The sequence below is a fragment of the Drosophila ananassae genome, chromosome 2R (assembly GCF_017639315.1).
Source record: "Drosophila ananassae strain 14024-0371.13 chromosome 2R, ASM1763931v2, whole genome shotgun sequence".
Taxonomy (NCBI): domain Eukaryota; kingdom Metazoa; phylum Arthropoda; class Insecta; order Diptera; family Drosophilidae; genus Drosophila; species Drosophila ananassae.
Genome location: NC_057928.1, coordinates 14,143,119 through 14,165,838, shown reverse-complemented (window position 1 = coordinate 14,165,838; position 22,720 = coordinate 14,143,119). Strand labels below are relative to the sequence as shown.

The 22,720-nt window shown below is 45.1% G+C and overlaps 1 protein-coding gene across 14 annotated transcripts in view; it reads right to left on the bottom strand.

Annotated features, from left to right (window-relative positions):
• Window positions 1-22,720, bottom strand: part of LOC6506624 — an 85,065-nt gene that overhangs the window by 48,505 nt on the left and 13,840 nt on the right. For 3 of the 14 annotated variants that reach the window (XM_032453994.2, XM_032453992.2, XM_032453993.2), the window contains exon 1: window positions 2,186-5,513. The exons of 9 other annotated variants lie outside the window; for them this stretch is intronic. In XM_032453994.2, the coding sequence (XP_032309885.1) occupies window positions 2,186-4,738 (2,553 nt within the window). In that variant the 5' untranslated portion in view covers window positions 4,739-5,513. Of the gene's footprint in view, window positions 1-2,185; window positions 5,835-9,853; window positions 10,266-22,720 lie in introns of those variants that run through there. 2 more of the 14 variants (XM_032453995.2, XM_032454003.2) reach the window with 2 other exon arrangements.

Genomic DNA, 22,720 nt, shown 5'->3' with positions numbered 1-22,720 from the left:
AGCCAGGTGCTTTCGGCTTTCGTTACGATTTCTAATCAAGAATTGATTGTGATCCCTCGATGCGGCTGTCGTTCACGTTTCAGCCATAATTATCAATGACTTTTGAATGTCAAATGTGGACGAGATGAGCCAAAAACCAGACTGGGAGACTGGTAGACTGGTAGACTGGGAGGTAGTAGCTGCCATGTCATTGGCACAGCCATTGTCACCTCGATTACCCCACGCCCCGGTAAACTTTTTGGGGGAGTGTCCTTTGATGGGGAAAAATCTTTTCATATGTCGCTGTCAAAAATTACAATATTTGATAGAGTGTTTATGCAGGATGTTGGCCCTTTCTCTGACAAAAAGGATATACATATAGGATAGTAGGGAGGTTCAACCATCAGATGGAAAGAAAAAGAAGTTATTCGGTATCTGTGGCACGTTTCTGGCATTGCTGCGATTAAGTGAGGCATTAAAGAAGTTCTCGGCAAATGAAATTGATTCAAAGGCGAAATCTGCAATGGATTGCATAGATATAGATACAAAGATAGATGGATAGATGCTGACTTGTAAAGTTTCCTCCGAAAATCAATTTGGAATTATCCCCGAGCTCAGCTCAGCTCATTTCATTTGTCGGCTTGGGACTTAACCTGCAATGTCATTCCGATATGATTAAATATTCCGTGGCAGCTCCCACCTAATTGGCTGAAGGTGAAACTGTTTAGCATTGAATCAATCAAAATTAACAAGCCAGGACGAGGCAGGACGAGGCAGGACGAGGCAACCTTGCAATAATCACAGGACACAGAGCACAGGTAGCAATTCAAGGCTTTCAAGAGTGGCATTTAGATATTCAGATCATGTGAGGATATAACAAGCGTTAATTAGAGCTGCAAAGAATTGGCAAAAGCTCTCGAATATTCAGACTTTAAGCCCCTTAAAGCCAATTTCATGGCACAATCTCTTTTTACGCTGATCTGGCCATTAATTAATATACAGTTCCATTCGCCCGATAAGCCAACTAATCCTGCTCTTCTCCTGCTTTTCCATTCAAGCACACTCATTTGAATAGCCTTCTCCGTGTATGCGTTGTATTTGTATCTGAATATGTGTGTATTTTTAGCTTTGTATCTATGGGTTTATGTATCTGCATCTGGCAGATGTAACACTCTTGACCAAACGTGTCTATTTGCTTGTTAAGTTAACCGTAGGAAGCCACATACAGATACAAAGTAAACACTGTGTCCTCTGCTCCTCTGCATGCATCCTGAAGTCGTTACAAGATTTATCTATCCATCTATCCGATGGGTGTGTCATGGAATAAAATGTATTTTCTATATATATTTTGTAGCCACGCCCACTCCCCGACTCTGCCCTAAGTATTCTTTTTTGGACAAATGGACTTTTATCACTTTGAAGCCTTTTGATTCATGCGTACTGCAATCAATGCCATTCATTACCCGAAAACTAAATACAAGTACTAGGAGCAGGACCAGGAGCAGGACGAACAGGACCCCCTCCATAAACGCTATTTTTCTGTGTGCTAAGAGCTTTTCTCGAGCGTGAGGGGCAGGGGCAGGTTCAGAGGCAGGAGGGCCTGGCTAATGCTCTAATTTATTGCTCCTTTGTGGAGGAACCAGAAAAGGAGCCGGGAAGGAGCAGCTCCTTCTCCTCCTCGAACAGCTCGCTGCTCGAGCGTGAAAAGGATGCTTTGGCTTTGATCAACGTTTTGTTGGGCATCCCAAAATGAATTTCAGACCAGACAACGACAATACACTTAACCGAGGGCTTTACAAAAAAAAAAAAAAATGGAAGAGCCACCCAGTCCTTTGGTCCTTTTTCCAAAGGCGATATTTTCTCACGCGAAACTCATTCATTTCCACGGCAGGAAAAGTTCAAAGTGTATCTCACAAATGTATCCATGGGAAGGTGCCCCCAAATGAGTGACAAGGATTTGAGAGAAACCTCATTTTTAAGAATTAATTGCTACGAAAATAGACATAATTAGATAAGCAAGGACACGAGGTTATATTTAAAGTCCTTTCTAAACAAAAATACATTCTGATAGCTTCATAAAAGCTAAGACTTGACTTATTTAATAAAATATTTAAACAGGATAACGAACTCCTACAAGGAAACTCATCTCATCATTTAGGAATAAAAATATACTTTCAAAAGTTATCCCACATGTCCTTAATCCTACCTTGCGAAGGAACATTTCGTTGCACTGTTTGGCGGTGCTCCGCCAATGGCGATGCCGGTACCGGGAGTTGCCCAGCTTCAGGGTGCCCTGGAGTTCGGCGGCCTCCTCGACGACCCGCCGGATGCACTGATACCGCAACCGGTTGCATCTGTGGATCGGTTGCATCGGCACCATACCGTGCTCCGGCTCCGATTCGGCACCGGAACGCACCTGATCCTCGTCATCGTCCACCCAGGCACTGAGTACCCCCTCCACGAAGTTGTACAGCATCTGGATGTTGGCCTTCATGGGCGCCGACCCGGAGGGTACTTGGGTCTCCGTTTTGATGAGTTTCCGGTTCTGGCATACCTCCCGGAGCAGATTCTCGCCGAAGTGCACCGTTTTGTGGCGCCGTCGACGGGAGTTGAGCGAAGCAGCCGAGGCGGATTTCATTAGCTTGCCATTGGAATGGTGGTGCACGTAGGCGGGCAGTGGTTGCACTAGTGTGGTTGTTGGCTCCAGCCAGGATAGGCCGGCACCTCTTCCTTCTCCTCTCAATCCTCCTTCGTCTCCTCGGACCACTGGTCCAATTCCTGCCATACTGGCGGAACTGGCCGAGTCGCCGCGTTGCAAAGTATTTGGCTGGGAGTTGCTGCGATAGTGATGATGCGGATGGGGGTGTGGCGGCGAGGGCAGTGGCTGCATCTCTAGGTCGAGGTCCAAGGGCGCCGGTTCGATGTCGTCCAGCGTGGTAGGGGGCTGGGCCAGCTGGGTGCGCAGGCGGTTGAAGTCGGCGGCGCAGCGAGGCAGTGAGTTGCATTTGGCGGCGTTGAGGCATTTGCGATTCTGGCAGCTGTGGAGCGGGGCGCACGACCGGCAATCGTGGCAGATGACCAGCCGCCGTTCACTCGGCCTGGGTCTCGTTACCGTTCCCGTTCCCGTTAAGACCGTTCCAGCGGGCGGTGGTGGCGGCGGCGGTGTGGCCGTGGTGGAAGGCGTCGTGGGCACATCGGAGCCCAAGCCACCGACTCCGCTGCCGGCGGGGCCCATCAAATGGGCCGGCACGGTGTGGAGCTGGACCTGGGCCAGTTGCTGGTGCCGGGCCAGGTTCACGGAGCTAACTGACGACGTGAGGCACTGGCGCGCCTGGCACTCCTGGTAGCGGCAGTGCGGATCCGTGCAAATGGGCAGCAGTGGACAGTCGGGATCGGTGCAGGGACCCGGCGATGGCGATCGGGGCGCCCGCTCCGCACTCGAGGACTTGCGTTTGTGGCCGCCGGAACGCTGGGCGGACATGTCGGACACTGTGGCCGATCTCTGGGTCTGGTGGCGTCGCGAACGCTCCCTCTTCCCGCCGCTGGTGGACTCCTTGCTGGTCTTTGGCACGTACTGGTACCGCTCCTTGTGCGGCTTGGCGTAGAGTCGTTCCAGGTGGGCGGTGCTGGACGTTCCGCCTCCGCTGCCCACCACCTCGCTGGCCGAGTGGCGGAGCCTCCGCTCCCGGGAACGCTCCTCCCGCCGCTGACACAGCGGCGTGTGGGACAGAGCACTGGGCACCGCATAGCCACTGGGAATGTTGACGCCGCCGGGAGTGACCTGGCTGGAAAGCGGCTGCTTGCCCAGAGACTGGAACTTGTGCAGCGGGTAGGCTATCCAGTCGGCTGTTAACTGCTGCTGCTCCTCTTCGCTGGTGGCACCACTGTGGCCCAGGGAGTGCCTCTTCCGATGCCTGGCCTTGGCGAGATCCTGGGCATCCTCCTGGGAGTTGGACCGCGGCTGGGCATCCCCGCCGCTGCCGTTCCGACGATGATGCGAGCGACGGGACTTCCCCCGTTCCGGCCCAGAGCTGGCCTGCATTTTGGTCAGCCACTCCACGATGTCGGTCTTCAGGAGCGAGAACTCGCACGGTCCGGAGCTCTGCCGGGACAGTGGCTTCTTCAGCAGCTCCGACAGGGCCTTGGCGTAGGCCGAGCCCACTCCCTTGCCGGCGTCCGAGGGCAGGTGATCTCTGTCCCGTTCCTTCTTGCGCGGCAAGTGCTCCAGCAGCCAGTCGGGGAGCTCGTCCTTCAGCACGGTGATCTCACTGGGGCCCGAGGATGTCCGCACCGGCTGGGAGGGACTGGCAGTCTTCTGAAGCTTCAGCCACTCCATGGTCTCCTCGCGGACCTGGCCACCTTCGGCGGATCGGGCGGAGTGACGTTGCTGGGCCCGCCGATCGAACCACTCCAGCTGCTCGGGCGCCTGGCGCAGAGCACTCTTCGGCATGGTGGCCACTTCCTCGGCGCTCTTCTGGCGCCTGGGCGGCAGTTGGGGTCGCTGCTCGATCCGGACGTGGGCGTGGCCACCGCTGGCAGTGGGTTCTGTCAGCCGGACTGACCCCTTCCGCCGGATGCACTTCTGTTCCATCGTCTCCTCGTCTCGCGCCCGAACTCGGCGCGTTATCTCGAAGATGTCGCCATTGATCTGATGATAGAACTTCTCCACCTCCACTCCGCGATCGAATTCCTCCTTGGCAGTGGGCTTGCTATGTGATCGAGATGGGGGGCGGGGCGGGGGCAGTGGCTGATCCTCCATTTTCTTCTTCTTGTCGTCGCTTTCGTCGGAGGAGGCGTTGAGCAGAGCCCCTGATCCTGCCGCCCCGCCATCCACCACCCAACTTATCGAACGTTCGCCGCCAGTTCCTCCCTCTTTACCTCCAACGGTGGCTTGTCCCTTCTGGAGCAGTCGATCCAGGGAGCCGTGATGGGTCTTGATGGCGGCCGATTCCAGGCTGCCGCCCGTTTCGCCCAGCGTTTGCAGCCGGCACTGGGCGTTGCAGATGCAGACGCCCGTGCGCTTTTTGCTGCCGAAGCGAAACAGTTGGCTGGCCAGCTGGGAGACATTCTCCCCGAGGCCGAGGCCCAGGCCGCCACCACCACCGCCACTGCCACCTGAAGCGGCGGCTCCGCCCGCATCCCTTCCCGAGGCCGTTGTTGCCGATGTCAGGCGTCCTCCTGGATGCGCCACGGGTGTGATGTCGACGATCACGCAACAGCAGTGCAGCGAGAAGGACTTTTTGGGATCGCCGTCGCTGCTGCCGTCCGCTCCGTTGCCACTAACGCTACCGACTCCACTTCCAGTTCCACTTCCGGTTCCAACAGCACCACCTCCCCCAGTAGCTCCAGTGCCAACTCCACCACCAGATCCAGCACCTCCTCCTCGTTCAAGCTCGCTTGCGGCACGGGATGCACTGCCTCCTCCACCACCTCCTCCTCCTCCACCTCCTCCGGGAACTGGCGGTGCACCACCGACCTGGTTGCCACTGTGATCGCCGCGTTCGCTGCTATTGTTGCCTTGTTGGGCGGCCAGAATGAATCACAGCGGCAGCGACGGCGGCGGTGGTGGCAACAACAACGCAATTGGCAATGGGCCAGTGGGGATACTCTTCCTTGTCTACCTCGTCCAGGTCCTCCTCTACGTCCACGTCCTCGTCCTCGTCCTTTGGCTCCTTCACTCAATGGCCCATGCATCGGCGTTAGTCCGCCATTTATTTGTGCACTTTTGCTTCAACTATTTATTGGTGATTATTATTCATTTGATTAATTAAACTAAAAGCTCATTTTGCGGCGCAGTCATTTATTATGGTATGTTACATCCCCAGGACATAGCAGGGATGTAGCAGTGATGGTTGCTATATTAAAGGGGGAGGGTTGTTATTGAATATTTTATTGTTGTTGTTGTTATTGTTGTTGCTGTTGTTATTGTTGCTGTTGCTGTTGCTTTGGCAATTTATCTCACACGCGTCGCACACATTTATCTATAATTAATTATTTTTACTTGTTGCCCAGAAAAAGCAAAAACGCAAAAGCAAAAGCAAAGGGAAAGCGACAAAAAAGAAATCACTTTTGTATTTACACACACATACATATGTCCTTAAATATGTGCATGAATGAGCCAGGAAATGTCTGTGAATGTATGTGTTTTTGTGTATTTATTTGAGGATTTATTTAATTATATTTGTTTTGCTCTATAAATCACAAAGCCAGTCGCTTTCCAAAACCCAAACCCTCAACCAATTTTGTTTATTGTGCTCTGGTTTTTGCATCTTTTATTATATATTTTTGTGGCCTACTTTTCAACTTTTATTCAATTTAAAGCTTAGACTAGATATCCTTTAAATAAGCCTTTCTTTTGCTGCCTTTTTGACTTTAAAATCTACTACAAATTCCCCTCTATGATTTAATTAGCATTTGGACATGACAAGAAACTACATCTCTTCTTACGTCCTTTAGTCCTTTTGTTCCAAAAAATCCCAGTTTCTACAGCCATGAGTCTTATACTTTGGTGTTATTTTAAAGTTGCTCGGCGTAAAGTTTTTGCAACTCGTGCACAAATATTTTGTTTGTTATATTGCTAGCATAAATTTGTTGGCTATCTACACAGACACTCGCCCGGAAAAATCGGCCTGAGGATAGGGGGGACTCTGCATATATTTATAAGCGCATACATAAATACTTTTTGGGGCTGGCAGCAAATGCATAAATTTCATGTCTACATCTACACGGAGATATGACTCGGGAACTGCTGCTCCTGCTGCTCCTGCTGCTCCTACTACTCCCAGCTACGGTCATGTTTGTGTTTATGCAAAGGAGTTTCTCAAACTTTTTTTCGTTTCGTTTCGTTTCGTTCTGTTTCGGCTGCTGCCAAAAGTTTGCTTGTTAAGTGAAAGGATTATATGATCCAGTGGCAGGATACTAAGGAGGGGGTGTTATGGAGGGGGGAAAAACTTAAAAATACACAACAGAATAAAACAACAAAAGTTTTCCTATTTTTATGTTGTGCCTCTGCTGCTGCCACTGCTGCACCTAAGAAAAGAAATCCCATACACAACAACTTGCCACAAACTTGAGTTGTGTTGATAGTTTTTATAGCCTACTTTTCTGGGCACCCCCGCCTTGGAACAATAGGGCGAGAGAGTGAGAGAAATAAGACGATGATGAGGAAAGGATGAGGGAATTGTGCGAGGCCAAAGGGCAAGTAAGGAGAAGAGTGAGAAGGAGAGCTGCGAATTAGTGTGTCTTAGGCAGCGAGGGCGAAAAACTTTTTGGCCAGCTTGTCCCGTTTAGATTAGAGCCGTCGATAAGTTTCAAGTTTGCCACATTTGCCATGTGTTTAGTTGCCAACTGTGTATGTGTGTGTGTGGGTGTGTGTGCGTGATGGAGATTGCACATGGAAGGCTCAACTAGTTGGCAACTTTTGGGAGGAAAATGGGAAAATTATATATAGAGGGAGGGGGGAGGGAGGCCTGGCAGGGGACTACCGTGATCCCCTCTTAAGCCACCACTTGAAAAGGTGCTTGGGCGCATTTGTTTAGCGATTTTCGCTTGATTCGGCCAATAAAGTTAATTTCTTTTTAGCCCCAAAGAGGAAAAGTTTTACGCCCCCTGCCCCCTGCTAGTTAAATGACATTTTTATATCGTTACGATTGTTGTTTCTTGGCCAGAAACTTGGCCAGTGTTTCTTTAGTCCTAACTCAAAAATTTCCCCAAAACACGCGAGGGAATTTCGCGTTTGTTGCCTGAATAAGTTAAGATGGGATCAGTGAGATAGTAATTGCCAGAACAGGTAGAAATGTAGCTATCCTGATGGTCCTATCGAAAGTTTATGCCAAAAAGTAGGCAACATTTATTTTCCATTTTATTTTCCTACTTTTTAAACGGCAGCACGGACTTTGGAAAAGTTACTTCTGGCCTTTTATGGCTTATAGGGCATAAATGTGAAATGCCCTACTCTCACTCCGAGTTTATGGTTTAATGGCAGAATGTGGCTCAGATAAATTAGATTTCCTTCCTAATACAGGGTCAGCCACAAGCCAGGGCGAGTTATTTACTTTTAGTTGAAAATTATTTTTAATAGGTTTAATGCACTTAACACAGAGAACAGCAAGGACGGCAAGGACGACAGAATGGAGGACCCATATCCGTAAATATAAATACGTTTAATGGTCGGTAAGGACAAACAACAACAAAATGTGCACCATGTCTCTGCCTATCTCTCTTTCTCTATCTATCTCTGCTCGTCGGTCTCTCTCTGTCTTGTGCTATCTCTATCTCTCTCTCGGAAGCTTCGACAGGCATGACGTTGATAATATCCTTGCACATGCATGACGTCTGCCTCTTGCTCTGCCTCACAATCCTTGCGCTTGCTTTTATCCTTGCTGGCAGAGGCTTTTCAATATGCCATTGCCTTATTATTGTTGTTTCTCTTGCCCCGCCCCCTCCCCGCTGCCATCGTTCTCGCTGCTTGTTGATATTATATTAGCCCGACTTTTGTGGGCCAAACAAAAATGAAAATAAATAAAGAAAAAAAAAAAAAAACAAAAACAAAACAAAAACACACACGGGCACAGACACAGACAGAGACATATAGAAAGGACACCCGCACTCTGGAAAAGTTTTTCTCCCTTATATTTTTTTGTATTTTTGTGTTTTTCTTCGTTTTTCTCCTGGTTTTCTGTTTTCTGTTCTCTGTTCGATTGAGATTTAAATTTTTCGCCCCGCATGCTAAAAATATCCTGGCCATAACGGTAAAGAAGCAAAAACACCACACGTCTTGAATCTCTGGCGCGTTTCAAGATTCTTTTTTTTTCACGTTTTTCTCTCTGTTTTTGTTTCAGCGAGTTTTATTTTATTTTTTTTTTTTGTTGTGTGCTGTTGTTGTTGTGGCTCTAAATGTCTGTGTATGTGTGTGAGTGTGTGCTGGTAAATATGTGTTAAGTGCGTTGGTATTTGCCTGTACCCTTGTACCCCTCCAACCCGCGACGCCCTTTCAGGCCCCACCAAACCGGACTACTTTCTCCACTCCCCCTCCCCCCACACTCCCTGCAATTCCTTTAGCGCCATCATCACAGCTGCTCTGGCATTTTTCAACACTTTTTTTTTCTGTTATTGTTGTTGTTGTTGGATTGGTGGGGGAGGGGGGCTCGCGCGTTTCTGTTTTCGTTTGTGGATTTTTATTTTCATTTTTGGTGGATTCGTTGGTGGAGCAGTTGGGTCTTTTTTTTTTTTTGCCAACTTGTTAATTTGGCTTTAATGCCTGGCCTGACAATCGTTTGATTTTCCCCCGAAAAGGTGCCCCACCTATCCGTACCTCCTCCCCCCTCCCGCTATACAATTACAAAACGAACAAGAACAAGAACAAGAAAAAAAAAAAAACACAAACACTTGAACAAATACAAGGAATGAGATGTTCTCTCTATATATTTTGGGCGGTTTTGGTTTTCTTTCGCTATTTGCTGGCTTTTCTTTTTTTCTTTTTTTTTTTATTTTCCCTGCTACTAGTGCTACTGCTACTGCTTTTCTGCTTTTTGCGTTTAACTTGTGTGCTAAATTATATGGTCTGCGTCAATTTCAGCGCTGCGTGTCCTTTCGGTGTGCATGTGTGTTGGTTGCTTGGTTTTATCTAGTAAGTAAGTATGTGTTTGTGTGTGGCTGGCTGACTGGCTGGATGGCTGTTTTGTAATTTGATTTCTTTTTTGCCGCCCGCCTCCTGCTGAGGCATCAGCATCAGAGCCCATAGCTCCTCACAGCTTCAATTTCACTTCTTCGATGATGATGAGATGCCTCTGACTTGCTGACGCACTTTTTTTTCTTTTCTTTTGATTTTGCTTTTGCTTTTATTGCTTGCTACAATTTTTCCTTTTTAATTTACATTATAATTATATATATTTTTATTTTTAATTTGATTTTGATTTTGATTTTAATTTGATTGGCGGCGACGGCGGCGGCGGAACACTCGCGTTAGACACACGGCTCCTTGCCCGTGGAGAGTCCTTGTTGCGGAAGGAAAAAAACTATGGGCCAGCCAGTCTGACTATTCCTTAGCTGAGGCGCTCGTTCACGTCACACAAAAATCCAGCGTTTTCTTTTCTGCTGTTGCCTTTGGCCAGAGAGCGCTACCAACACAGCTCGCGACGACGTTCCCGTTCTGACTGAATTTTCACCATAGACGCGAATCAGCAGCAGCCTGCAACTTGTCTCTCATTCTGTAGTCCTGAAGTCCTGTAGTCCTTTTTCGTCCTCTCGTATTCCGAGCTTCCAGCAGCGCTGCTGCTGCTGCTGCTGCTGCTGCTGCTGGTCGCCCCATTTCGTGTGTAGAGAAATCGGGTCGAACGATTCGGATTCAAATTCGGCTTCGGCTTTTAATAACTTCGGATCCGGCTTTTCGGTTTTCCGACTGCTCGGACTGCTCCTTGCGCTGTTCCAGTGAAATTGTTTATAACAGTTCTTGGCCGCACACATTCCGTTGGTGGTTGCACCGTTAGAGTTCGGGTCTCGGGCTTCGCCTTTATTTACGTAATCAGCGAAAATCAGCAAAGCTCCCAACGACCAGCATCCTGCTCTCTCCGACTCTCCCTCTCCTTCTCTCTTCGACTCGGCGCTCCTCAAGTCACATGGCTTGCAAAGGTGAAAAGCTATGACCAAAGCTTGCTCTCTTCAATGGATATTAAGGGAGTGAGAAGAGAGTGTCTGGAGAGCGTGTTATAACGGTTTGAACCTTTTGCGGGTCCCAAGCATAATTTACAAATCAGACGACGACAACGACGACGGTGACGACGTCATCAAAACCAAAATGCAGTTATAATGCACTCAGCGAGAGCGAGCCAGCTAGGCAGAGAGAGGGAGTGCAAGCGAGAGAGAGAAAGAGAGAGGGAGGGAGCAAGGGAGCGAGTGAGGGAGCGAGGACAGGAGCCAAGGAATATAACGTATACCACCCGTGTGACAGCTGCCCGAGGGCGAGGCAGCATCTCAAAGGTGTTTAGTCAACATGAACAATGACAACAACAACTGGGAGTTATGTGCGGTAGGTCGGCCGCAGCTAAAATTAAATTTATTCATTGTTGTCTTTCGAGCCAAGCAAGCGCAAGTCAAGCCACAGCAGCTGCTCTACAGGGAGCGAAACAAGGATAATGATAATGATAATGATCATGGTTGGCAGTCGGGGCAGTCTAAAGAATCGCCAGCCAACTTATTTTAAGATTATAATCTTTTCATTTATATTTTATCTCATCCCATGGGCTATCCTTATACACTATAATCTATTATGATTTTTTTCTTTCAGTGGAAAAATGCTCCTCCAGATGGCTGTGTGCACTCAGGATTTGGCTCTGGGGCGTATTAAAGCTTTTACAAATCGCAAGCATAATTTATTTTGCTACAACTCTGGAGCGAAGGATGTCCTTTTTTGGGAAGGGGGTCGGATATAATGGAATGGCCAGAAGCCTGAGTTTTTGGGATTAATTTGTAACAGCAGCTGAAGCTTTGTTGCTGTTGCAGTTGATTGAATGGGATGAAATGCTTAAATATTTGCCCATCCCACCCCAGGGGGGAGTAAACTAATTATATTACCGTCTATTAGCGTGGGGTAAACGTAATTATGTGGCTACTGTTTGTCAGTTAACTTGCCTATCCTAGTAGAATGTGTATTTTAGTGCCAGAAAATGAGAAGAAAAGAAAGAAAACTCTGTTGCTTGAGTCATAAATCCAGACAGGCGTTAAATCTGCGCCACGAATGGCCTCCATAAAGTCAACACCTCAAAACTCAAATGTCGCCAGGCAGCCCTCCTCCATCCATCCCCTAGGCAATCACAACAGCACAAATGCTTAAACACGCTCAAATAAGTCACATGGCGGGCCACGCCCACACACACACACACACACACAAACACAATCACACATACTCAGAAACACAGATAGGCCAACTGACACAGACATAGACACGAACGAATCGTAAAATATAACGCATACGCAACGTTGTCCCAGTCCCAGTCCCAGTGCCAGTGCCAGTCCCATAGCTGCCATAAGAAAATAGCTCGAAATATGTTAATAATGAGATGTGAGCCGAGCGCTGACTGCTAAATATTATACAAATACTAACGTATATATATGTATAAATATTTATATATATATTCAAAAATATATATTTATGTGCTGGCCAAAGAAGAACAAAAAAATAAAAAAGGACGACGCACACAGTGCAAAGCCTTGCAAATCTACATAAACTCGGTCAAGGACACTGCAGCTGAGGCTGATGCTGATGCTAGTGCTGGTACTGGTACTGGTGCTGAAACGGAATCCAAGCTTCGAAGGATGTAGATGTGGATGCAGATGAGGATGTGGCCATGCCACCCAAATTGCCTTTAAATATAATTATTTTCCTTTTATGCGACGTCAGTGACAGGACTGAAGGATTGTCGCTCTGCCAGCGACATTTAAATTTAGACTACAAACACACACACACACATACATAGCATCCTGTTCGTTCCGTTTTGGCCAGAAGATACGCTAGCAGATAAGAAAAGTCACTTTTATGACGTCAGTATACCATTTTAGGCCGTTTTTCTTTCTGCTCCTGCTGCTGCTGCAGGCTCCTCGTCTTCTTCTTCTTCCGTTTCAGAGCGCGCGCAAATGGCAGGACAACAACAACAAGGCTAACACCAAAACTACAATAACAGAGCGAGGGAAGCAGGCCACTCTCTCTTAAGAGAAAACTCAAAAAAGCTCAACCTCTCTGCATCTCTCTTATCCCGACTGATGTCTCTCTGGCTCTCTTGTCTCTGTCTCATTTCATCTATTACCATAAAATCAAATCACAACAATAACCATAACCATATAGCAAAGATTTAATAACTGTGATTGAGATTTGAAAAATGAATTTTCTTTCTCGGTCTCGGTTTCGGTCTCTCTGTGTAGGTGAGAGATTATTTAATGGGTTTTCCCACTTTTATCTATTTTTCCCGCTCCTTCCCTTCTCTCTAAATGTAATTGAAGTTCTTCTTTTTTTTTTTTTTGATGATTTGTTATTGAAATTGTTTTTGTAGGAAAGTCAAATGATTTGGAAAATGATAGCCTGTGTTTCGGTTTAAAAATCTCAATTTTTCCAATCAAAGTGAGTTACCGCCGGAAATCTGCATTTGAACATTTTTATAATTTCCGGCCCCGAAGGAGACTCGAAGGACCTTTGTTGCTTAATTTCCGCCACCTAGAAATCAATTTTATTTTTTTTTTTTTGGGAAGGATAGGAAGGATAGAGCTTGGCGAGCCACCGAAATCCTCACACTTTTCATAATCATCATCATCAAACTGTTGACATTGCCGCTTCAAATTGGTTTTATGTCAGTTGGTACTGTTTACTTGATGAGCCGCCCTCGCCATTTTGGGCCACCCCTTTCTATAGTCCTGCTTTTTTTTGAGTTTTTTTTTTTTGTTCTCTGTTTCTAGGCCAAAGCTCTGGTATGTAAGCGAGGACCCAGGCCCCGAAGGCGAAAAAAAAACTCAACCAGCTCCCAGCCTCCACATTTTCTCTCTTTGATATTTTCTTTTTTTTTTTTTTTTGCTTTTGTTTTTAACGCAAAAGCTTCTCTGCTGGCTGGCGGCTGTTGGCGGCATTAAATACAGCCGACACTCATACACACACACACACACACACTGAGAGATAGATAGAGAGAGAGAAAGAGATCCTGAAGTCTGGACGCAGGACGAAGTGTTTTGAAATCCAATTACCAGCGCAAATTTAATTTGTTGCTGCACTCGAGGAAAAAGTTGGCAACACCGCGCTGATAGCCTATGAAAATTGTTTAGCTGCAATAAAGCCATGTCCGGTAGAGGGGATGGCACAAGGACGAAGGACGAAAGACTGTAGGACCGTTGGACCGCAGGACCTTAGGACCATGGGACCGTAGGGCTGTAGGGTGATTTTGTTAGGACGCTAAGCTATCAGTGCCGCCGACTCTAGATTTTTCCGGCTTTCCCCAACCGGAGGGCGGTATCATCAAGTGGTCACACAGAAAGAGAGAAAAACAACACAAAGACAGAGAAAGGGATAGACCCTCAGAGAGAGAAAGTAGGGCTGGGAAAAGTTTAATTTGAAAAAGGTTTTCTCGTTTTCGCGCTGTACTTTTGTTTTATTTATTTTTTTTCAATGTTTTTCTTTTTGGCCATTACTTCTACTGCGGCTGGTTTTATATTTTTATTAATTTTGTTTTCGGCCCCGGCCCGGACCGCTTCGGAGGTGTTGAATTATGAGCAAAGTTCATGAGCCTGGTCCGGGACTGCTAACAATTTATAAGCCAAATAAAGCCATGTTATGGCCACAGGCGGTTTCAAGTCGCGACGACCGACTCCCACCCAGGCCACGTGTACAGGACTCTACATATAATATATTTTTTTTAATGGTAGACTGGATCTGAGGATCTATGGCATGGAGAAAGGGGTTCTTGGGAAGTCTCGTAAATTTTGTAGACCCGGCTAATTGCCTAGAAATTGCCCTGAATGATGGTGCAAAAGCAGAAATCACAAAATATGACTGGCAACAATTTTGTTAAAAAAAATATATATATTTTCTTTGATTAACCTTTTTAATGCTCTTTGGCTGGCTGGCTGGCTGGTTGGGTCAGGGGTCAGGGGTCATGGGGGTCGTCGGGGCTCTTCATTTCGGATGCAATATTCATAAAAAGGTCGCAATTTCATTTCGATAAATTCTCCTTCGAGGGCTCAACTAGGGAACTTGGCATCCCATTTCTATTTCCTTTTTTTTTCGCCCTCCTTCCTCGACCGGCCAACAATTCTCTTCTTCGTTCTTTATTGTTGTCGATTATTGTTGAGTTTGCCAGGATTGTCATTGTTGTTGTTGTTTTTTATAGTTGTTATTGTTGTTTTTGTTGTTGGTATTATTGGGGCTATATTCTGTATTTGAACTATGCCAGGACTCTGTTAGTTTTCCACTTCTTTGTTGGACTGATCTGGGAAAGCATTTTCACACTCGTCGGATTTTCTTTTGGGTTTTTTATGGAAGGGATATATGTATATATATAAATATATTGGCTATATAGAGCTAGTTATACTCGGTTATAGTCCTATTAATACCTTGAAAATTCGGAATACTATCTACATGTTACTCCTAGTCTTGGATTTCAAGGATCTATGTTAAGTATCTTAAAAACTGTCAGGAGAAAGAGGACATAAACATAAGCTTATGTTCCATATGTGGATAATATCATCTTATATTTGTTATTATCTATTTTTCTTAAAGATATAATATCTTAAAAATCTAGAAAACAGTTTAAATATATTTCTTTAAAGTCTTCCTTTCAAGTCCTTTCTAATCTTCTTCTATAGAAAATTACTTTATACTTTATACTTGAAATATGACTGCTATTCAGGCCTATATTTCAGCCTTTTTATTATAAAATGAGTGCTTAAAGTCTAAGACCTAATCTAAAGCTCTTTTTAAGACCCTAAAATTTCTCTGAGTGCCGCCTGGAGGGCCTTCAGCTGCTGCCACCTAATTGTTGGCAATGCGAAAACTGAGAACTTGTCTATGAAACCGAAGCTAAAGCTGGAAGCTGTTACTTCAACTTCGCCCTGAATCCCCCTGCCTGCTGTCTCTAAAGGCAAATAACAATTGCTCCACTGACAGGCCTTCTGGCCAGGATTCCTCCTTCTTCCGCCACCACATCCCCCCTCCCATTTTGGAAGTTGAATCCCTGCCGCGTTTTGACCAGCACGAAGTGCCTCGTGCAACTTGAAACTAAACTGAAATCCTGTGGCATACGGCACAAGGGGGCAGAGGAGGCTATTGGGGCAAATAGAAGGGGTGTGTAGAAGAGGGGGCGTAGAGGCGTGACTGCTGGTCACTGCACAATGGGCCCATAATTTCAGAGGGAGGCAGAGACCGAGACGGAGACAGCTGGGTTAGAAGGAGAAACCGAATCGGAATCTGAATCCGAATGCGAGACTGGACGCTTAAGCACAATGCCCCACTAAATTACAGTTAATGTTTATTTCTTTTGCCACCCCACTGTCTCAGTAGGGGTGGCCCACCACCCATCCCTCCCTCCCCCTTCTCAGAGAAGTGGAGCACTGTCATCGGAGCGGTGGAGCGGTCTCCTTGGCTTTGTTTACATTTCTAATCTCTTGCCGCCCCAATGGCAGCTTGAACTCCCTTGGATCCTGGAGCCTGGAGCCTCGATGGCCCCCTTTTTCCTCGACGCCCCTGACTGACTGCTAGTTACTGCATTTCGATTGTATCTTTGACTGCCGCCTGCTGTGAGTCCTGCTTCTCTTAGTCCTAGTCCTAGTCATAGTTCTCTTTCCTCTTTCCTCTTTGGTTTTAGTTTTGTCTTTGTTTTATATTCTTTTTGCGTCTTCCTCTATGGCTGTGGACAATGGTTTATTGAGTTATGGCTTGCATGCGGATATCCGCCTCTCTCACACAGATACAGACACTGGAGATACATTCGTAGATACAGATACTGCCAGGCTAGCTGGCTGGCACATTTATATAACTTTGTTATTGGCTCCCATTGAGGTGTCGCCCAGAGTTTCCCCCCCATGGCTGCCAACCATAAATTAGCAACATTTTCATGTTCGCTCATAAAATCTGTGCAATTTTCTTTTGTTTCCAGTCTACTCACAATATAAATTTATAGTTTACTTACCACCGAATCATATTTCTCTATACAGTCTGTACAAAAATGTTATTATTATTTTTGGCTTACCTGCAATGGCAGAAATTGAAAGAAGAGATTTGAGAATTGTTACGGCTTATGCATAAATATCAAATATCAATATTTTAAATAAAATATCACACACACACACCACAGACTTGAATCTAACAATGTAGAGAGTGTAGAAATGGCAACATGATATGGGAGAAAAATTGTGTAAATTGGTTTTCAGGTTACAGACAAAAATATAAAAATTAATTGCCAGGAAAAAAGTTTACTAGACATGTTATTCTTATCCTCAAATGTGATAAAATGCTTTTAATTATTATGTTTTTTTTTCTCTAAAAAATAAACATTTGTTGAAGAATATCTCCTGAAAACTAAAAACCTCTAAAAAGCCAACTTCCAGTTGTTTTATTTCCACCTTTATAACATTTACATTTCCTACTCAATTAGGGATAAATAAAAAGTTTTCATACTTCATTATATTTAATCTCCTTTTTTTTCCTTCGCAATCAGTAAGAATTGAATATACTTTTCCATAGTTTTTATTTGAGTTTTCCTCGCAGACTGCTGCTGCAATTCTTCCGCCCACTTGCCTCATTAAGAACTTTCATTTTTTGTCTTTTTTTTTTTGGGGTAACTGGGGTAACTCAATCTCGGGCATTTCAATTTCAACTTAATTTCGCAACTTAAGGACCTAATCTGCCGCTGTCATTGTCCTTAATTGTTGACCAGCAACAATAACAGCCTGGCAGCCTGGCGAGGCAGGCTAAATGGAATTCAAGTTTGGGCCATCCATCGCTATTCTCCCCGGCTTCCTTTTTGGCCAATTTAGTTGATGGCTTTATGCCACTGTTCCTGCCGCTTTCACCAAAACACCTCAAAGGACCAAAAACCCCGCACCCAACCACTTTAAGGACGATGAGTGGGAGAAAACATCGTTTCATAAAAGATGCAAATATGTAGTTGTAACATTTAATTATATTCATATCTTTAGCCCCATTGCCCGGCCAGGTAATCTGTGCGGGATGAACGGGGGTGTTAAGCGGTGGCCGGGTGGCCGGGTGGCGAAAGTGGGCGTGGCATTTCTGCGAACTGTGCGAAAAATTGTACAAAATGCTGAACACATGCCAATTACGGGGGCCAAAAGCCAACGAAGGCGGTGCCGGGGCCGGGGCCGGAACCGGAGAAGGCTGAAGCTGTCGAGGTGCCAAAATGAGGCCTGAGAAACTGCCGTCGTCGAGGTGAAGAAGGTCGCTTTCAGATTACTCCTTTCCACACTACCCTTTCACAGCCTCACCTGTGGGCTGGCAGCTTAAAATGCGCGAATGCCGAAACGACATTTACATGTTACACACAAAGAAAATGCGTACGTGGGCCAGGTGGGCTCGTGCTCACTCAGGTGAGCCTTGGCAAGTTCTACCTTTCAGCCATCCAGCCCCTGTAGTTGTGCGTTTTTTTTTTTTTTTTTTGCACATTTTATTATTTTTTATGACTGCGCGAGTATAATCTTTTGACATGGCAGTGGAGGCAGCGGCAAAGTAAAACGAAACGGAACGACATCGTTTGCCATTTCAGGACCTGTTCCTCAGCAGGAAGGAAGAAATCAAGAGGCGAAAGAAATAAAAAAAAATCCTGCCAGAGAACCCTGCCGAAACAAGCCAAATGGCAGCCAGGAAGCGGCTTTTTATTCGGTTAACTTGATTTGCACTTGTGAGAAGGAAGGAGCACATGTATGGGGTATGGGTGATGGGGTATGGGGTATGGGGGTGTGATGTGCAAAAGTGCTATATCCTTTTGCCCAATTTCAGTTGCTCTTCCTGCCACACAGCCCCGGTGATTGTTCATTGATGTTTCTTTTCATTCTCTCCATTTTTTTTTAACTTTACTGTATGATATCATCTTACGTGGTTTTCATATCTGGAATTCAGTGCTTCAGTTTGTTTCTCATTTTTATTTATGCCACTCTGCGAGTATTTCTCGATTAAAGTGCCGAAATGAAAATCTTTGTTGGTTTCCTTTCCCCATCATTTGCTTTCATTTAAGATATGAAGCCTCCAATATATATATATATTTATTTTTAAATTTGCAAATGGCCAGGAAAGTGGAGAAAACTCCGTTTGAAGCATGTGCAAAGTTTACATTTTCTGCACTTGGATATTTCTGTATTTTTTCAAGCCAAAGGGGCTTGAAACTTCTCTGCTTTCCTTTCTGTATTTTTTTTTGCTCCTCTGAGGTACTTAAGGCTGTAAGGACTGTGCGAGAGAGTGAAAAGTTGTGTAAGTGTTTTTAAATCCCTTTGAAAAAAGGCGCCCGAGCGTCGAGTGCATCATCTCATTGCGAGTTTGTTAAAAGATCCTAAATTATGCCAAAGTAGGCCCAGGTAGCCTTTAACTGATTCATTTTTTTTTTAACTTATCCGGTTGCCACGGCAAAGGCGCTTAAATTTCATAAGCCAGCCATCGGAATTCTCTGAGCAGCTTTCAGCCACCGCAGAAACAAAAAAAAAAACGAAAATAAATAAAAAATAGCAGTTAAAAGAGCCAAAGACCACTCCCACTTTTGGCCATGTGTTACACACACCACACATGATGTGGCCAAAAGGCAGCCAAAAGAATTATCGAAAAATGAAAATGAATTCAAGGCAGCAGAAGGACCTGCCTCCTCCTGCCACCCCCCATTCCATACCGCTATCTGTCGCCCACTCTTCTTTTGAACTCGATGGGTATTTTTTTTTTCGTCCTGGGGTTCTGGGCTAAACCAGAACCCACACTAGCGGCTTTGGTACTTGGACAACTTTTGGCTCAAGGCTTTTAGCATTTCATAATGTCATTTGGCAGCGAAGATGGCAGCAGCACCAGCACCAGCAGCGGCAACAAAAAAAAAGTGTAAAAAAAAAGAATATGGAATGGAATTGAACCGAAAGGCAGCTGCAGTTTATATCCGCACTTCATGCCAGATATGGCATACATATGGTGGCCGGCTAAGGGGATTTCCTCCACTGCCATTGTGGAGGAGATTGCTTAGCAGAGGACATCCTAAAGGACTTCAAGGTGATGTTGCCAAATGGCAAATAAATCATAAAAATAAATCAAATTTTAAATTGATGAATCGGAAGTGCCACGCCATAATATATCATATTTTAAAGTTTAATGCTTTCGAGGATATTAGTTTTAGTTTGAAGATATTTGTAAGATCTTATATTCTTTTCCATTGATTCTTTTGAAAAAGTAACTAAATATTCATGTGTAATAATGTATTTTAAGCTATAGTTGTTTTGATATTATTAGTTATTGGAAATAAAGAGAGAAAGGTTCTCAAAAAATAAAGTTTATTTAAAGGACTATTTATACTATAATGTTTCTGATAATACTGGTTATAGGAAAGGCTCTCAAAAGTGCTTTATAAGACCGTTTCTTTGAAGAAAAGTAATTAAATATTTATTTTTTTTATTATATTATATTTTAAACTTGTATATTTTCAAAAATATTAGTCCAAAGACACAGATATTAGTCCCAAACTTTTATATTTATAATTTATAACACATTTTTAGTTTATCCTAAGCCCCTATAAAGATAAATTGCTTTTCAGTTTGAAAATCATTAGAAAATAATATTCCCATGGTTTTTATATAAGATCTCATGTGTTCCCCACTGAGTGCGTGAGTGGCGTAAACTTGGGATGACAAGTCCTTTTCTCCTAGTCCTTTTTTTTCTGTTGCCAATGGCCCAGAGTATCAAAGCTGCTGTCTAACTATCTAGCGGCGTGGAGATGAAAATATCACAGAAAAAAAAAACCCAAAGAGGATGGAACTTAGTTCCAAACTTTGAGCCAGAAATACGTGGCAAAAAACTAAAATAAAAAAAAAAAAAATGGGGAAAACTAGGAAACTAAATGGGGAAAAAAACTCAGTTCGTTGGTCAGCGGCAAATAAGAAAACTGTTATTTTTGTGTCAAATACTTTGGCCAACTGTCCACGTCCAACTTTCGCTGACAGCAGCAGAAGACTTTCACCCCCGCATCCTGGCCACCGCCTCTCCCCCCCCCGCTACTGCCACCGCCCTCCCGCCTTAATGCACTCGCTGCAAATTAATATTGCAGTTTTGTGCCAGGACCTCCCTTTCTGCCCCGGCCCTGTCTCCTGCGATAGTTTCAAGATGAGAAACTTTTTCCCCCAAGAAGCTTGTAATACAAAAATTAGTTTCTTCACTTATTGAAATGTCAATGGAATGTCAAGAGGGGGTGCCAAGGGTCGGAGGTTGTGCTGCGTCTTCAGCCAAATTGTAATTTCCACGTCTGAACATCTCTCTTTTGAGTCTTGTCCCATCTTTTTTTTTTTTTCTTCTTACGCTGCCAGCTTGTCTTGGCCCTTTTTTTTGTGCCCTGCTCTGCTGCAATTTGCTTGAAATGCTCTGTGCCAAATGATTTACCCTGGAAAGGGGGAGTGGAAGTTACTGCCACCACCTGAGAAGGTAGCAAAAAAGTTTTCAGCTTTTGTTTTTTGTGCTCGGCCTCAGCTGTTTGGCAGCGCGCGCTCATCAATTTGGCCTAATGATATCAGCCAGAGGGGGACTACCATCCAGCCATCCAACCAACCAACCAACCAACAAAAAAAAGGTGCGAAAATGAAAATTAAACAAAATTAAAAAGGGAATTCCCCACGCAGCGGAGCGTAATCATCTTGCCCGATAAGAACATAAAGCTAATGAGCAAAGCCATCCCGCAAACAGGATAAAATTGAAAGCGGCCGACTGCTCGGAATCCCAAAAACTGGCCAAAGTGGCTTATGTGTTTACACAGTTTTTTTTGTTCTCCCAAAAGGACCTCCCGATTGCCGCTGTTCTTGGCCTAATGAATGTCATCCTCTTCGTCTTCAGTTGCCTTTTTTTTTCCTTATTTTATTTTTTTTTGCGCCAGTGTCAGTCAGAAAAACCACAAAGTCGCATAAATTAATGTCTTGCCACGCATTTAAAATTGTGTTCCATTTGCTGGTTGCTGTTGTTGGCCTTATGGGGGGGTAATTAATCAATTTGATTGATCATTTGAATGGCCGCGAGCTGTCCGGGGAGAGAACTCCTCCTTCGTCCTTTTTGTGTGTATTTGTGTGGAGTGCCCCCCAGGCTGAGGCAAATGCAAATAAAGCGAATGTCAATATTGTAAATATTTAAGTACTTTAAATTATGCAAGCTCATTAAGCCAATCGAGCTGAATGGCAAATGCAAAAAAGTTGTAATCAATACCAAGTGCTGGCAGGACGAAAGTTTATCATTCAATTTATAAAAAAAACTTTTCGCCTGCCAAAGTGTCATAAAAAGTTTGTGCTGCCGGGCGACAAAAATAAATGTTGAATGCACACAATGATCTGACAGTTTAGTCAAATTATATCATCAGCAGAAATTGCACAAACTATTTGGAGTAGAGATAGGTCCTTGGTCCTTCCCCAAAAAAAAAACATATTCCTCAATGAGGCATCTGCTGACGAGAGCAGCTTCCCCTCTCGATATTTCAGTTTCAGTTCGTAATGATGTCCGTTTCTGGTGATGAAGTGTGCACACGAAAATTGTATCAAAAATGCACAATTAAGAGGGGGAGGTCCTGCCGGTGGCAGACATGCAAGGGGGGAGGGAGGGCAGAAGTGAGAACTCTCTTGAAAATTCATCAACTGGCACGGACACCCGAAAAAGAACCAACATACATACAAGACTCGGCCATTACAGGGGCTCAAAGGGAGCTTAACAGTAGCATCTAGCGGCAGCATCACCCCGCCCACATCCTGTGGACAGCGCAAAGCTTTTAAATCCACCACCCCCCCTTCAAAGGACACATCCTACCACCCCACTCCCGTCCATATCCTGTCGGTTGGGGCCAACATCTGGCCGGTTACTTAACAGAAAAGCTTTTAGGAAGCTTTCAGCGGCATGTTAACTGCTGGCAGCTGGCGATTACATTATTCAAACATTGCCCAGCACTTTTGCAGGTACAGTGAGGCCTCGTTAAGCGAGAATGCAAGCCAAATGGGAGGCGGCATCCGGGCTCAATATCCATGCCATTAGCAGGACAATTTATCT